We start from the raw sequence: 18,426 nt of genomic DNA on the forward strand, positions 1-18,426 counted from the left end.
GGATTGAGAATTCTGAAGATAAAGTAACACGTCATCTGCATAAAGACTGATTTTATGTTCTATGTTCTTACACTTTATGCCTTTAATAACTGTAGTTTGCCTGATTGCTGCTGCTAGTGGTTCAATAAAGATAGCAAATAGCGAGGGGGAGAGAGGGCATCCCTGCCTGGTCCCCCTCTGAAGACAGAAGCTATCTGATGTTTGGTCATTTGTCCTGACGCATGCTGTTGGTGAACTGTATAATAACATTTTTAAAATTATGTTTCTTGAGGTGCCAAAAGCAGAATGTATGGATATCATAACTGCACAACTTGATGCATAGCAGCTCTTCCTTGCTATAAATCTAGGTATCCAATGTGTTAGATATCAGTTGGCTCTTTCAATCTTGCATTGCCATTCTAAGATGACAGGTCTTTGATCTGGCAAAGTTTCTGGATGGATACTGATGGAATGAGAGATTGGGAGAACCTGAGCTCCTTGCAAACCCAAATATTTATACCTGTTTCATGTTTTCTTATGTTACCCCTTTTAGACCACAGGACATTGTAGTTTAGCGGCTAACTCTCTTCTCATGTGCACATCTTATGCTTTTGAACAAATACTGACTATGCGCAATCTATGATCTTGAACTTTCTAACACTCAGCCTACCAGTCATAGCCATGGATGATACGCTAAGGTAAAACATTTCTTTTGTCTTTGCAGCCCCAACCTGTAGCTCATGTTAATTCAGACAAACCCAAATTCCTCTTTTAATAGGTTCAGATCTGTTATGTTTTGATCAGAGCAAGCACTCAAGTTTTGTTAATATATTGTAAATGCCAAAGGCGATGGACAGGTATCCTGACCAGGATAGTGGAAGAGTCTTTACCCAGACGGGAGGCCCTAGGTGGATGGATGAGCATTCCGAATAAGAAAGAGGAAGGTTGTTTACATGGATGGGAGTCCCAGGAGGATGGACAGGCATTCCAGCCAGATGTGATATCAGTACCTTTCCTGGCTAGATTAAAATGGAAAGACAGGGAAGGACTGTCTCTGGGGGCTGTTTATTCCCTCAATACACTCAGTGGCAGCTTCCCTTGAGCAAAGCTCCCATTCATACTCTGACAGGGCACCTTGGGACATGTAGTGTCAGAGGTCAACCCTGTTGGGGTGTGTGGGTACAACCGGAGGGACATATAAGAAAGTTGCACACCTCGAAGTAGGTTTCGCCTGACCCAGAAATGCTGAGAGGCTGTAGTTGCTTGACACTGGAAGCACTCCCGGGTCCTGGGATTAAAGGAACCTTCTGGCCTCATGCAGGTGAGTGGAGTAGGGAGGAGGTAGGCAAAGTTTGCCTGGAGGAGAGACGGAGGAGTTATTGTGGAAGAAAGTATGTTAAAGAAGAACTTAAATCTATTTAAGGTATTAGATTGAATATAACCACATTTGTTGAAGCCTTTTGACTGTGTGACTGCATTTGTCTTCTGGGTTTCAGGAGCTGCAGTGACTCTTGGGCCAAAATTTATTATCTTACAATTTAGAGTGCAAAGTTTTCTTTTAAATCTTACATGTTTTTTCTAGTATGTACTTATTCACTACAAGAATGCCAATAAAATAATGGATACACTATACAGTTGTTCAAAAGAGCCCCCCAATGCTTAAAAGTCCAAATTCATTACCGTATGCCAAAGTCAATGATGACCTTTAGATTGCCTGTTAAATACTGTATCATAGTTCTGTGCTGTAGATGCGTCCTTAACAAAGAAATCTTTTTTTGTCACAAAACTATGAAAATTACATCTGATTTTGTCCTCTGCAGCAGCTGTTAAACATAGTAGGTCATTCTGTGCTGTGCTTCCAATGTGGTAGTGCAGCAAGTTTACCAGTGAATCTGATTGTTACACCCATACAGTACTGGGCAAAGTTCACGTGCAATCAAAATGTGAAATATTTGTTTTTGAAATTATTGATCCATTTCAATGATACAAACCATTGTTTACCTCTTAGAACATTGTATATTCATGTTAACATAGAATAAGCAGCTCACTTGTGTAAGTTGCCTGCAAGCAAATAAGTAGATTGTGAATAAGAAGTTAATTTCAGACTTATCCAGTGAATAAGTGTTCCCCAATCTCTGTTAATGTCGTGGGAAAAACTTTCCTCCATCTTCAAAGAAGGTGACCATGGAGCCTAGAAGAGAATGTACATAGAACATCTCTTTATTTTTAGTTACACACAAATGTTTCAGTCCATGGAGTGAGCAAGCAATTAAACAATTTATCTGCTTTTGTACATTTTTATGATTATATCACCTCATCTAATACATCATGTCATATGACTCTTAATATGCAGAACTTTATCACCCCCTGCAATAAATTAACACCACCAGTAAATCCTGACTCATGTCAATTCTCCCATTATTCTGAACACTGCTTTCTTAAGAGTGGTGTTTTGGCAACTGTCCAATTTATCTTTATCATACACTTCATAAGAGGATTGTATGGGCTTTCATATCTGATTATCCCCGCTTTCTGGAGGGGTGTTCATTACTCATTTGCCTCATTCTAACTTTGGAAAAAGATGCTTGGTAGTTTCTATAAGATGGGGCAGAGACCTCTTGTGCTTTCAAATTTAAGTTGCCTTTAGTTAACCCTTGAGTTACACTCAATCATTTTTTTTTTGTTAAATAATTAATTCTGTTATGACTTCATATATATACTTGTAATACATTGTAAAAGATTATTATATATTAACTAATTATTCCATAGAGAAACCTTACTTTTTTCATGTTTGCTGGTCTCAGTGGATGTTCAGGCTTTTATCCAGGTGCCACAGTCTCTGAAGCCTGTCCCTTTTTCTGTCACAGCCTTTAACTTCAAGTACATTAATACTTTACAAAATTTACAAAGTTAAGGTGTCTTTCTTGCTGAGTTGGGTGTAACAGATACTAAATTACAGGTGATACTAATGAACAAAGTAAAGAGTATAACTGGATCTCACCAACCCAAATTAAACTAAACAAATAACATAGCTCTGTGGGTATAACTAAATAAATAAATAAAAACTACAAATATTGGTATTAATTATTTTATTCTACATTACAAATTAGTCTCACATTCTGTTGCACTGCTCTTTGCGTAGTTGCTGTGATTATTTTTTTTTATTATTTTATTTCATTTGTATTATGTTTTTATTGTGGGATATAGGTAATGTTTCATGACTTTAAGCACCACCATATACACTTTACAGTACCCATAACACAAAATATGTGAAGATTTCTGTTGCTGTGAGGATGTGTTTGCCCTACAATTGTACAGCATATTTCTGGTATTGTCCTTTGGTCCTGTAACTTTCTGTAGACATTTCCATGTCTATTATTATGACACTGTCTTTTCAATTAACATATATGTTGCTCTTAATACTGCTAGTGAAAAGTTGCAGCTGTTAAGCACCTTTAAAAATAAACATTTTACACATACAAGGTTCGTGTTTTCTTGAAGCTTTGTACTGTAACCTCTGATGTTCAGTATTTGTTTCTGTAATGAGTAACAAGTTGTGTTCTTTATTGATAGAACTACACAGGGTTGATCAACTTGTTTTTGTAAGAATATGACGTTATTTCAGTGCCACTATTCTGAGCGCACGTAAAAAAATATTGCAAGTGCAAGTGTTGCATTTTGAGGAGAAATTTATTTTGAGCATACAAAAGCTGAATTTGAGTGAACAAAATTCATTGCTGCGTGCAAAAAATGTATTTCAGTGTTTGCGCTTATCCATATACACACACACACAATAGCACCCCCTCTCGCTCAGTTTTTTCATTTGCGCTTGCTCGCAATGTGTTGCTTGCGCTCACAACATTCTCTGCTGCAAGCGCTCAACTCTCTGTACACCGTTATAAGTGTGCCACAAAACCAACCAATCACAGACTTGGTTTCAAAAATTCTGATTTGCTCTTACGGTCTCCAATCAGCTCGCTAGCTGCTGCATTCCGGAAACAGTCCGAAATGTAGCTAAATCCAGCTAAACTCAATTAAACCCCAATTTGCGGATAATATCTTTAATTATTATATTTTAAAATATATTATTTGTTAAGACTATCGTTGGTGTAGTATAATGTAGTTGCATTATACAACCATGCCAACTGACTGTTTCCGGAATGCAGCAGCTAGCGAGCTGTTTGGAGACCGTAAGAGCCAATCAGAATTTTTGAAACCAAGTCTGTGATTGGTTGGTTTTGTGGCACACTTATAACGGTGTACAGAGAGTTGAGCGCTCGCAGCAGAGAATGTTGTGAGCGCAAGCAACACATTGCGAGCAAGCGCAAATGAAAAACTGAGCGAGAGGGGTGCTATTGTGTGTGTGTATATGGATAAGCGCAAACACTGAAATACATTTTTTGCACGCAGCAATGAATTTTGTTCACTCAAATTCAGCTTTTGTGCGCTCAAAATAAATTTCTCTTCAAAATGCAACACTTGCACTTGCAATCTTTTTACGTGCGCTCAATATTTTTTTACGTGTGCTCAGAATAGTGGCACTGAAATAACGCCATATAAGAATTGTGTTTTCTCTTGAACAGCTTTGGATGTAAAATCACTCCTACATACTCCTAGTATTAATATCTGGTGTATGACCAGATGGGATCACTTTGTGCTATGTAAAACTTTTTTGTAATATTTTATATATACATATATTATATTTTAATATATTTTTTTTTATAAATCTTCTTAGTGGAATATTCTTAATTTACTTTCTGTAGCTCACTGTCAACTGATGCTCTATGCTATGTGAAACTGGAAAAAAATCTAATTCCTTTTACAAGAACCTGTTCAGAATTTTTTTTTAACATTTGGAAAAAACTCATTCAGACTAAGCACACTGGCCATTTGCTTAACCTTTTTCATTATATGTGCTGTTTCATGTAATATGAAGAATCATTTTAAAAGGGTATTTCTGGTCACTTAACTCTCTTTTGAGTAAGACAGGATTTGAGTTGTGAATTTCTTGGATTGTCTTCAAAACATATTATTGTATTTTGTTTTGTAATTGAATTGTGTTTCTTAATGTATTTTATCCTTTAAATAAATTTAAAAAAAAATAAAGATTATGAATTGGCCACGAGGTTAATATACATCCCCACCCTCTTTGCACTTTCTAGTATTTTCTAACCAGCATTAACATTGGCATTGACAAGAATTTCACCATCATAGGATGCAACTGGTGATTATTGCATCATAGGATGCAACTCGGAGTCCTGCCACGTGCAAAAGTTCGCTGATGACACTGCTATTGTGGGCTGCATCAGGAGTGGGCAGGAGGAGGAGTACAGAAAGTTAATCAAAGACTTTGTTAAATGGTGCGACTCAAACCACTTACACCTTAACACCAGCAAGACCAAGGAGCTGGTGGTGGATTTTAGGAGGCCTAGGCCCCTCATGGACCCTGTGATCATCAGAGGTGACTGTGTGCAGAGGGTGCAGACCTTTAAATATCTGGGAGTGGACCTGAATGACAAATTGGACTGGACTGCCAATACTGATGCTCTATGTAAGAAAGGTCAAAGCAGACTATACTTTCTGAGAAGGTTGGCATCCTTCAACATCTGCAGTAAGATGCTGCAGATGTTCTACCAGACGGTTGTGGCGAGTGCCCTCTTCTACGCGGTGGTGTGCTGGGGTGGCAGCATAAAGATGAAAGACGCCTCACGCCTGGACAAACTTGTTAAGAAGGCAGGCTCCATTGTAGGATTAAAGTTGGACAGTTTAACATCTGTGGCAGAGCGACGGGCACTAAGCAAACTCCTGTCAATCATGAATAATCCACTGCATCCACTTAACAGTGTCATCTCCAGGCAGAGGAGTAGCTTCAGTGACAGACTTTTGTCACTGTCCTGCTCCACCGACAGACTGAGGAGATCGTTCCTCCCCCACACTATGCGACTCTTCAATTCCACCCGGGGGAGTAAATGCGAACATTAATTTTATTTTAATTCTTTTCATTTTTATTATTATTTAATTTAATATTGTTTCTTTGTATCAGTATACTGCTGCTGGATTATGTGAATTTCCCCTTGGGATTAATAAAGTATCTATCTATCTATCTATCTATCTATCTATCTATCTATTAATTTTAATCAGGGATGTATAAGGTATTGTGTGCAACAATAAATAGAATGGAATTCTTTATAATTTACTTATAAAGATTTTTAAGCAAGATATAACAAGACAATATAACAAGATCTACAATAATCTAAAGTAGGCTATCCATCCATCCATCCATTATCCAACCTGCTATATCCTAAATACAGGGTCACGGGGGTCTGCTGGAGCCAATCCCAGCCAACAGAGCACAAGGGAGAAAACAAGCCCCAGGCAGGGCACCAGCCCACCGCTGTAATATAGGCTAACAAGATCCAAATACACATGTAATATAAATTAGCTATAAGTAAATTAATGAAGTGTAGGTATTTATTAAGTGCAAAGTGAATAGAATTGGGTCATTCATTTCATTTCAGGTATTTTAGTTCAAATCTCTGTCCTCTATTAGGGGTCATTAAAAAGATTCCCAAATATTTTTCCAGTCTAAGCACTTGAAAGATTGGTCAGTGGTTGTTGTAGAGTTGCTTCACATTATTGTAAAAGAGGAGACGTTCACATTATCATTTGGAGGTAATAACAAATATGCGTTCACTGTATAAGAGAAGGGAAAAAGTTCAAGGTTTTGGGTGCCATCACAATGAAAAAATAAAAATATGCACTTATTCAAGGACGAGTTGCTAGTTATGAAACGATGAGGTCCGGGGATGAAACGCCGCCCCTACGAGTTTTGTCTCCGTCCCTGTGGAGTGATTTTTGGTAACTCCTTGATGACTCCGCCAGTACGCTTGGTGGCAGCAGCGATGGTGATCCTGGCTTCTACATTTTTCGGAGCTTTTAATACGTAGTCATGCACGGCGACCTCACCGTCCATTGACAAACATGGAGTCGGAGAGCGCCTTCATCCCGCAGCTAGTGGAGAAATGGTCTTGGTGTGGCTTTAGCCATGCCAGCCTGTCACCTCCCACTAGCTCCACGGGAACTGAGGCCAAAAAAATTACACACAACTCCGTTATTCCCCCGAGTGAAGGTGAGTTGTGCCCGAGATGTCAGGCCGCAGATAACTGGTAGGCCGGAAACAATCAGCGAGAGCTAAGAGTTTGAACGCCAAAACAGAGCCTCATCAAGAAGCGTACTGCTGCTTTCGCCGAGTGCTTGCGCATTGTGTCGTGTTTCCGTACCGACTGCACGACAGAGCTATTGATCTAAAATATAGGAATTTTGCGGAAAGTTAAAACGTCAATCATGGGTAAAACGGACAGGAACCTTAGTTGTTTTACAGTTATTCTGTACATTTTAAGGTAGTTAGCAGAACAACTTATGAAAAATAAACTGAACTGAGAAAAATGCACCGTAAACTAATACATGTTACGGAAAGCCATGTGTTCTGTTCTTTTAATTTATTATGCCCTTTACTAGGATCTGCTGTCATTAGGTGAGCTAATCTGCAGTTTTAATTTTAGACAATTTTTCTAACTATTCTAACATGCAGTATGCGCTTTACAGAAAGCCTCACCGTGTGCTCCTGCACAGTGCTTTCGTGCATGTATCTTTCAAGTCTAACAGAACCGTAGTAACTGAAACTTTTGTGAAAATTAATTCCACATTGAGAAATAAAAAGCTACACATTAACATCCAGAAAATTGTTTATAAGTTCTTTTTATTCTTCAGCATGGAATTACCACATTTGATTTTTTAAACTTTGGTAATAGTGCATTTTTCCAACTTTCATTCCTTTCATATGTGTATATTTGTTTTGTTGTGTTGTCAGGAGATCTGAATATAATTTATAGCGATAATTATTTGCTCAGTTATCTGTAAACATCATATTTCGTTTTGATTTATTGCCAAGGCATATCAACAAATCTGTCTGTCAATCAGAAGCCATCACCCCTGCAAGATTATCATGCCCTTATGTACAATTATAACCTGCACAGTTTTATTTTGTTATTCCTAACAAACTACTTGGAATATTTTATTTAAAAAAAGTAAAAATTGGCAGTGGTCCCCACTAGACTTTATCGTATACTTGGATATGGGGAAGGATATTTGAGGAGTATACAGTGAGATAATTATTATATTTTTATATTATGTACATTAAAGAACCATCAACTACAAATCAAATTAATAATATATTTATAAAAGTAAAGTTAAATAAGTTGGACTCTGCATCTGCATGAATAAAGGTAAAGAAATAGCCCAAAAGTTAATAGAAATCTGCGTTTTGTACCTAATACTTATATGCAAAATTTGATTAACCTAAGTGAAAACGTTCTCAAGTTATCGTGCTTACACACAAACACACAGACATAATTCCAAAAGTGGTATTTTCATACTCTGGGCTGCCTAAAATTTTGAGATTCATCAAAATCTCAAAATGGAATCTTTTGAGGATTCCAATTGTTTCCCTGTACTTTGTATACGAGAAAGTCTGGGGGGTGTAAAATTTCGAGATTCATCAAAATCTCAACATCGAATCTTTGGATGATTGCAATACTTCCCTTTAATGTACTGAAACTCAAGCATGATAGTGTTAGAATTTGTCTGTCAGAAAAACAACTAAACCAAGTGATATTTACACTGGCATGGACATATATCACATGCATTGTAAGAAGTAATTATGCCTGAGAATAAGATGGTTTGCTGTCAACATCATTAACCTAATTATCCAATGTTTCTTTTTAACATATTATATTTAGTCATTTATTGACTTAATGAATCGTTAGAAAAGCGTTAAAAATGTATGCTTCATTTGCAGAAATTAGTTTTATAAAGTTTGCATATGCAAAATGCATATTGGTTGCACTGCTTTATAGCAGATAGTACTGAATTCTCTCAGTAATTTAAGTTTATCAGCCTAATGTTTTGAATTGTTTTACAAAAGAACTTATTTTACTTTGCTAATTCACACTTTTATATTTTTGTTCTAGAATAGAATAGAAGCATTAATTTGTTAAATATTTTAAATAGAGTATTAATTGGTGAGAAGGTATATAACATTACTGTACCCAAGATAACTGCCCTGATACTTGTGCATTTTTTTCAGTCCTGAGAATTTAATTACTTATTGATAGGAAATAAGTGACTAATTCCATTCATAATTTTGTGATGTCATCACATACATTACAAGGCCAATTATCTTCTACTGCAGTAGGTAAATTAAGTTTATAACCAGTGTTGTTTAAAAAGAATATTCAACCCGATTGTTATCATTACTTTCTTGGCAATGTTTTAACATTGATGATGATATCTCAAGAATTGTCATTTAATTTTTATTCTGAATGTATTGTTCATTCATTTATATATATATGTGTAAATATATATATATATATATATATATATATATATATATATATATATTTATATATAACGTTCTTGTGCACTAATAACAGAACTACAGTACATATTAATTAAAAATCTGGGTGTCCAAGATCTTTACAGCTACATCCAACAACATATAGGTTAGTACAAATGAACATGTGCTGACAAATACAAAATGTTGAAATTAAAAATAGATAAATTTTTTTATTCACTGAATTATCGGAATTAAATGCAGTTTTAAGTTGATACAGTAATTATTTTTTCCATTTTTGTTTTTCATTTTAGAATTGTTTTGCCTACCAGCTGATTATTTTTTTAAATAATTCAAAGTAAAACAAGCAATTAGGCAGAAAGGGGCTAGTCTAGGACCAACAGAAGTACAATTTATACTTCCGATCCATGTTGCATGCTCACGTGAGCTATTCCACAGCCCTTAGTTATTGTTTTCATGTCATTCTTATAAACACAAGCAGTTTAACACACTTACAGTATAAGGTTGTTTTCTTGTGTTTCCCAAAGCTAAAGCCCACTGTTATTCTGAAATTGATTGAAAAAGTTTGATTATGAATTGTAGAATAGATAGATTTCTGTAATAAAATGATCTCCATATACATATGACTGTTTGGATTGTGCCCTCAATATAGCTTCCACCCATTTTTGTCATCATCATTGCTGTTTTTTTATTATTCATAAATATCACTGATGAACAGAGGTTCCTGCCTTTCAAATGGTTGCAGAAAGGTGCATATGTCATGAGTGCCCAGATGACGAAAGTATGGATGGTAGAGACTGATTGTAGCCTTTTTGAAATTAAAAAAAAAAATAAATTAATTCAATCCAGTATGATTTAAGTACTTTATGTACTTATTGTCAGATTGTTTTCAATGCTTATATCTTTTTAAAAGGTTGTGAAATTGCAGCTTATTGATTTGCTCTACCTAGTTATCTACCTTTGGTCTGAGTTTAAGTAACCGTTGTTAGTAACTACAGTTTTCTAGTCTTTTAGATTTGAATTCCTACTTTTTTGGTCTTGTATTGAACACCACCCTCACCCATACCCAAGTTTATAAATACAGAAGTTGCCTAAGGCGATTATTGCAACAGTTTCTACGCTTCAGTGAGAGCTCATATGAAATTTCTTCAGTTTATTCTGTGGTTAATTTTAAATTCTAGAGTTTGCTATTGAGGCACCATTGAAGTTTCCATATCCTGGTACATGCACACTTGGCCCTCATAGTTGCATCATATGATGATAGATTTAAATAGATTGTCGTAGAATTTGTTGTAGAAGAGAAGAAAACAGTAGCATTTACACAGTTAAAAATGTAAACTGAGACAATACTGTTAATAAAACCTTTGACAGCAAGTGAGTTCATGGACACTTCTTACTCTAACCAGCCAACAATGCCAGTTACTCAATTTCAACATGCTGATGAACTCCACTGTGACTGCAGGTATACTGTAATTAGGAAATTGATACTGAATAATTAGTATCCAAAAGAAGTGTGAACATTATTTATTAGGATATTCAGAAGTGTGTAAATAATGGATATGAAGCCTAACCAGTAATTGTAGAATTGTGCCTAAAGAGGTGTGTTCAGATGATTTGCTTTCACATTACACGACTGTGGATGAAGGCATTTGTAACCTGTCATCACCGAGGAAGAAAAATGGACCAATTAAACTGGAGGCCAAAAGACATTCAGTGAAATGACATCAGCCAGCTTTTCCATGAAAAAGTTTAAGGTTACAACTTCAGCAGTGAAATTCATGGCAGATTTTTGTAATACAGAGAGAGATTTTTGTTAGATATTATGCCACCCGGTCAAACTGTTATTGTGTATCCTCACATTCAAACTCAAAGTTGAAGAAGCATTGAGGGCAGTTTGACTTCATAAAAAATGTTTCTGAAATTCTTCTCCAAAACAACCCTGTGTGAGTTTAAAAGAAAGGAACAAATTTCATAACTTTGAACTCATCAGTGGTAAAAGTTTGGGAGTGACAATGAAATTAATGAAGACATTGCTGTGAGTGCAGTATTCAAAATATTAAAAATGGTATTTGAAAAGGGCATGTTCCCTTCTTTCTTGTTAGCTCACACATTTTGAATTTAACATAACATGTATAAATATATAGCTGTATAGTCAATATATCCAGATGTCATATATATGTGTATATCTTTAATGAATTCTATATTAAATTATTAGCAGTCCAAGAAATATGTTGTACAACTTAACGAGCAACACTTTTTAACACGTCCCTAGTAGAACAAGTGACATGGTAGAATTAAGGGTGTCTGTGTGCATTTGTCAGCATTTTACCTAGAATATTCTGACATTCTTTTCACCTAGGGCTTTCATGTGTGAAAGCAAGTAGGTTCAGTATAATAGAAGTACACATAGCGCTAGACACTTTAACAAAATTCACTAACATTCAAAGTAATGTTGATTTTAAAGTAAGTACTGATTTGCTGTAGTTTAAAATGCCTTCTACAGTTCATCATAAACTCCAAAAATAGCAGATTATTCAGATGTAATTCAGCATAAATGCTATCTGATAAAGACTGAGGGAAAGACTTTATTTACATATATCGATTAAAAAAGCTTTTTTTTTTTTTGCATGGCTCTTCAAATGAAATGTACAATTTTTAGAAATGTCACATAATTATGCCATGTTATAGTAACAGTTTAAAATATTTATTGTTCTGTTTTTTTCATCCATTTTTAAAATGTTTATCCAGTTCAGTATCACAGCAGTATGATGCCTATACTAGAAGCAAAAGTTAAATGCAATAACTACTCCAGAATTATTCAGAGGTACAGGTTTATTTTCCTTTTATTCTGTGGCTAGTTATACAATTATTCATTCAAGCAACTACTATACCTACTGTGAGCATGGTCCATATAAGTATCAATTATTTACCATTTGGTTCCACTCAAAGCTTTAAGTAGATTTCTCAAGATACTCAAGTGTTTTGATTTTACTACTACTACCTGAGTTATGTTGCCTGGATGAGATGGTCGATAGTTAAAAAGTAATCACAAATTACATATTTCCAAGCTTTATTGCCATTGTCAGTCTGTCAGTCATTATCCAACCCGCTTCATCCTAATACAGGGTCACGGGGGGTCTGCTGGAGTCAATCCCAGGGCAAAAGGCAGATACAAATCCCAGGCAGGGTGCCAACCCACTGCAGGACACATGCACAGACACCCACACTAGGACCAATTTAACGTCACCAATGCACCTTACTTGCATGTCTTTGGACCGTGAAAGGAAACCGGAGCACCTGGAGGAAACCCACGCAGACACGGGGAGAACATGCAAACTCCATGCTTGGGAGCTCCTGGGAAGCAAACCCAGGTCTCCTTACTGCTAGGCAGCAGCGCTACCACTGCACCACTCTGTCTCCCTTTATTGCCATTGGTTTTCTTTTAAGTGCAAAGAACCACAAGTTGCCATAAACAGTTGCAATCAAAATATGGCCCCATTTGGGACAGCCTGAGGACCTTGACAAAAATAGTGAAGCAGATGCTTGGTAAGAGGAAAATGTTACATGTAATGGGCAGGGACTGCCTGTGTTTTCTATATGCATTGCATTGGTTTAAAGTCACAGACTTGAAATTTGGCAGACTAGCATTTCTCACTACAGTTTTTTTATATATATAACTTTTAGAATTGTCTCTTTGGGGTTGCTGCAGTAGCAGCTCGGGGTCAGTGTGTGGCAAGAAATGCTATAATGAGTATGATTACGTGCGCTTTAAAAAAAAACAGTTATTCACAGAAAGCTCATCTCCAGAAATGCCATGTACAGTATATCCATCTTCCAGTTACTAGAACCAGGATAACACATGTAGATTTTTCTATGAGTAACTTGATAATATGTGCATGTAAACCTTAACTGGGTCACAATCATGCAATTTGTAGACTGCACATGTACAGGTATATGAAATTCATTTAGTCTGTGCAAGTCTTTGCTTTACATTCACACATATCCAACAGCCATGGACTGAAAATGTTGGAAGCATCCATAAAGATAAATTTCCTGAGGCCAGTGTTTGGGCGGTTGCTTAAATTATATTGATAAGATGAATGTATAGGAGACACAGGCTATATGCTTGTTTTCAAATTCACAGTGGCCATTGCTAATGTTTAATCTTTCCTTTAGAGCATTTTTATTACAGTGATGCATTTTTTTTTGCCAAAAGAGTACTCCCTAAGAGGACTCCCTTATGTAAACTGGGGATTTTAAGAAACCAGGTTTCTGCCTTAACTGGGTTAATCACCATATTCTGGTTGTATGTTTGCATGTAAATATACTCATTACGTTCTGTTAATAGAGAAACAGTGCCATAAAGATTTTGATGGTGGAGTGATAGTTACTCGTCACTCATTGAACTTATTCCGGAATTTCCCTCACTGTTTGTGTCATGGCACAAAGCTGCACTAGAGTTGTTTGGAGTCACAATCAAAGTTTCTCTCATCATTACATCACCATAGCAGCTTTCCTATTTTGATGTGTAGCCTTCCAGCAAGCATTCCATCCAACACTTTCATTTGTATTTTGCCACTTTTATAAGCAAAGATTGTATGGCTGTAAGGCAGAGAGTTGCCTCTGACTTGAAGATTTTATGCTAAAATTCATAAAGCGCAGAATGTATAGTCCTCAGATGTGCTAGGACTAGTAAACTTGTTTTAGTTTTTGTCAATACTTCTTTTTGCACAGTCTATGAATGGCAAACAGGGTGTTGCCATAATCATTCAGTTTGAAATGGAAATAATGGTAAACAGGTGCTGTTGTAGGTGGATTGAGGTGGGGTGGGGTAGAGCATAAGATCATCCATTGTTTTCTCACATGACAGCATGCTCAGGCATCTTCTTTGGTTTCAAATCTGCATAAAGTCATTCTGAAAATCACTCTTGTGGTTGTGTATGAAAACATAAATCTTAATTCCTGATTACCTTCATAGAGAACAAAGCTGTCAATATGAAAACAAAATATGTAATCATTTGAAAATATCAGCCCCTTATTGTATTCAAAGCCACTTTTGAATACCTACAGTAGTTGTGTGTTAAATGCAACATGTTTTATCTTAATAAATAGAAATTTTACTGACCAAGCCACTTTGTGGTGAATAAAGAGGTGCACACAAGCTTCTTTTGTCAACATGATAGCCTGTAGGATTATATATTTTTGATTTTTGCACCATTTGTGGTAAAACCTTTATAAAGGAGTTAATGAAAAGCTCTTGGTGACAACCGTTCGAGCTTAAATTGACACACTTGACACTTAGTATCATGCTGCCAAGGTCACCTCTTTTGCCCACTGCAGTACTTAACTGAACACTAGCTAATGCTAGAAACACAGGTCTATACTATTTATACTACAAATCATGTGACATATGTTATGTTGGAATTTCTCTGAAGTAGGGCTGGGCAATATGGCTCAAAATTCAAATCGCCATATTTTTTGACCAAATGTCGCTATACAATATGCATTAATATTTTTTCCCTAACAGTTTTACTCAAAAAGAAGTCACAAAGTTATATTGTTCTTATATTTAATTATTTGAATACAATTTCACAGAATTGACTTGATAATGATTTGCTTTATAATAGCACAGGCATAAACAAAATACAGTATTGCAAGAAATGCATATAAACATTAATGCAAGAAAGCCAATTTTCTGACTGTACTTAGGTAGTGTAGGAGTAGGCGCTTTAACTACTTTAGTAGATTTGCAATAAAAAAAACTTAACGAGCATATTGCAACATTTTTAATTTTTAAGCTATTTCTTATTGATTTTATTTGAAGAAAGCAACATTCTATACAATCAAGTCAAACTTAACAAACCAGAATTCAACACCTGCCTGAGAGAAAGAGAGGAGATATAGCAGCATGAAGAAAGCTTTTCCTCTTCCCAATATAAATGTTTTTTCTAAGATTTGATTAACTAGATATTGCCTTTTTAAAAAAAAATAGTTTTGAACAGGTCCTCTAAGTGAGAATTAAAATTTTTCCAATTTCAATTAGTATAGAATATCGGTTACCCACTGACTTAAAAAAACTTAAAAAGAGCCTATTGAAACATTTTTATTTTTAAGCTATGTTTTGTAAACAAGCTATGGCAAGCACAAAAGCATTTAAGCGACTTGGTGATTGTTGGATGCAGCCAGTGGCCAAAGCACTGTAGGCTCTTCCATTTGTTCAAATAAACGGCTTTAACCACAATAGCAGCATTGTCTGTGGTTGTGCAGACTTGTCATGAATCGTTAAATTTCCACGCTTTAAGCATGTCACTGTGCCCCAGCGCAATTGTTTCTTCAGTATGGTCATCTGGCATATAGCTTGTCTGAAGACAAATGCTCTTCATCTCCCAGTTCTCAATAAAATGGACCTGTTGGACTCATGTATGGTTGCATGGTATGACTAGTCCACAGATTAAATGTGTTGGAAAAGTGGCTTACGTTCTTAAGCTGATTCAAAATTTTCCCATTCACCTAATCATATAGGTTGAGCAGTGCTTCTTCAACAAAATATTTCCGACTAGAAAGGACATCTTTGGGATTAATCGTTCTCATTAGTTTCTGAAATCCCATGTTTTGCGACAGTAGCAATTTTAACCATATCTTTTGCAATGTGGTGTGTTATGGCAGTGTGGTTTGTTTTGTGGCAGTGTACTTTGTTGCGTTTTGAGTAGAGGGCTCACTAAGATTAATACATTCTTCATACAGTAACATGTTTTGTTTTCAAATAATTTAATAGGTTTTACGTGTTGTTGGTCTTCTTTCCTGCTTCTCTTTTGTAAAGTTTGCATATAACAGTCTTTTGTTCTGTATCATTGTGCCTGACGCCAAACCATTTCCAAACAATAGATGTCGCATTTGTACTTGTTTTGCAACTGAATCATCGCGGACTACCCATTTCTCACTCTGTTTCAGCCATTTAGTCACAATGCCCACGTTTTCCACTGAGCTGAGAGGGATCTAAGTGACATCATTTTGAGCACTTCACTGACCACGCCCACTATACAAAGCAACAACTGAACACAAGTGTGCTACTCGAGGCATTGGAAATATATCTCAGTATACAAAACCAACTTATGCTGTACTATAAAAAAAAATCTAACTGGTAATAGTAATAACGGGACAGAAATGGGGTGCCCTTGCACATGTTGTTTACTTAGTAGTAATAGATCCAAATCATAATCCATCAGAAAATTCGTAATCTAGGCAGAGATTCAAATTCAGTCCTTCAGAGTACAGAAGAGGAAGGTAAACAATGGAGCAGAAACACTGGAGTTTATCTGGGGAAACGGGGGGGAAAAAAACAAGTGGGAGGTGATACAGGCGCACTTACATGAAAACTGGGGAATTAAATTGCTCAAACACGTTGCACAAACACTTCACATTAAGCACAGGCAGCTGGTTATAAAGCATACTGTATGGCACTTTCAACTGTATGCAATATATAGCACTTGGTTTTGTTTGTGTAACATTGTATTTATTAAAGCTGCCTTGTGGCAATACTTTTTTAAAGTGCTACATTAAATGACATATTAGCAGTAAGTAAAGTTAAATTTATTTTCCTCACACACTACAGTTCTAGAGCGGTGCTTTACACTATGTTTCTCTGTCTGAAGTTGCCTCGCTAACTCCACCCTCCAGTGATGTCACAGGTTCCTTTTGCCAGGTTAAATTAATATTAATTGAATATATTGCAATTTTCATTATTATTTTCAAACAATGCATTAAAAAATATCATTAATATCGTGGCCTTCAATATATTGACCAGGGCTACTGTGAAGGTGGGGAATGTACCTAATAAACTTGAAGCTGTAAATGTCCCTTGAAATAGACAATGGAAGGACTAAACAAACTGTGCCACATTGCTGTTTTTATCATCTTATCCAAGGACTATTTACAAGAATTACAGGTAGCCTAATAAATGATGTAGTTGCTCTAATTTGTCCATTCACATCATTGCCTCTGTCTCTCTCTTGGTTGTTAAGAAAAATACATTGCTTGACTTTCACCTCTGTCTTCTTTTTATCATCTTTCTGTGGATGTTCACCCTTGAAAAGGAGTTTGCCATGAAAGAGGTGAAAATTATCTGCATTAAGTAAGATGTTTTCCTAGGACATGCAAAATTCTGTTTAAATTAAAAAAAATTCTTCATACTGTAAATATAGCAGTGTAAAGCATACATTGTATGCTAAGCATAAATCATTGTAACATACTGACTGACATACTGCTTACTACAAATTCAAAGCCACCAGTATTGTCGGTGATAGCATACCATTTTTACAACAGTAATGGTTACTGTCCTCAAACCTCGGACTTGCTCCTATGAGTACCATAAACCCAGATAATTGCTGGGTATTTTGGATCATTTTGAAGTAATTAGCTCAGGAATTTTACTGGATTTGTGTGGGGGCATTTTTTAGTTGTTTCAAACGTAACATCCCACTTCAACACATCTGTTCACAACATTCTTGGTAAACCCGTGAAAAAGTGTATACCTGAAAGCCCATGATGACAGCCGTCTGGGAGGTGCTTCAACTAGCACACCTAAGACTTATTATTACTACACTAAGATCACCCATTTTTCCACCTGCAGTACTGAAAATTGTTAGTTTTAATTTTTTGGCCTCTTTGCTCTCCAGACAGTTTTATAATACATAAAATGTTATTTTGGTTGGATTATGTTTACTTCAATGTATAGCAAAACTTTTATTGCAAATACATTATTAATTTAAAATATTTGTCAAACTTTTTCAGTTTAACTGAACTACAGACAGAGATAACTTATTGTTTTATAGTTTAAAATGAAGTCAGTTAATTGAAAATTTGATACTGATGTTTTTGACTTATTGTTGAAATAATTAGTGGAATTCACTTGAAAATCTAAAATAATCCATGAATTGGTGTCACATGTAATTTTAAGATATGCATTCTTTGTCTGCCCTAAAACATCTGTTAGTGTCTTGTAAACTGCACGGGTTATGCAGTTTCTGCCCATCCTT

General features: G+C 35.9%; 1 protein-coding gene across 1 annotated transcript in view; it reads left to right on the forward strand.

Moving 5' to 3' along the window:
* Positions 1 to 6,845: 6,845 nt before the first annotated feature.
* The window catches only part of zmat1 (zinc finger matrin-type 1), a 77,528-nt gene continuing 65,947 nt past the window's right edge, over positions 6,846 to 18,426 (forward strand). The window contains exon 1 of the mRNA XM_039759103.1: positions 6,846 to 7,108. Within this exon, the coding sequence (XP_039615037.1) occupies positions 6,961 to 7,108 (148 nt within the window). The 5' untranslated portion in view covers positions 6,846 to 6,960. The remainder of the gene's footprint in view (positions 7,109 to 18,426) is intronic.

This window comes from Polypterus senegalus, chromosome 7 (genome assembly GCF_016835505.1).
Source record: "Polypterus senegalus isolate Bchr_013 chromosome 7, ASM1683550v1, whole genome shotgun sequence".
Lineage (NCBI taxonomy): Eukaryota > Metazoa > Chordata > Cladistia > Polypteriformes > Polypteridae > Polypterus > Polypterus senegalus.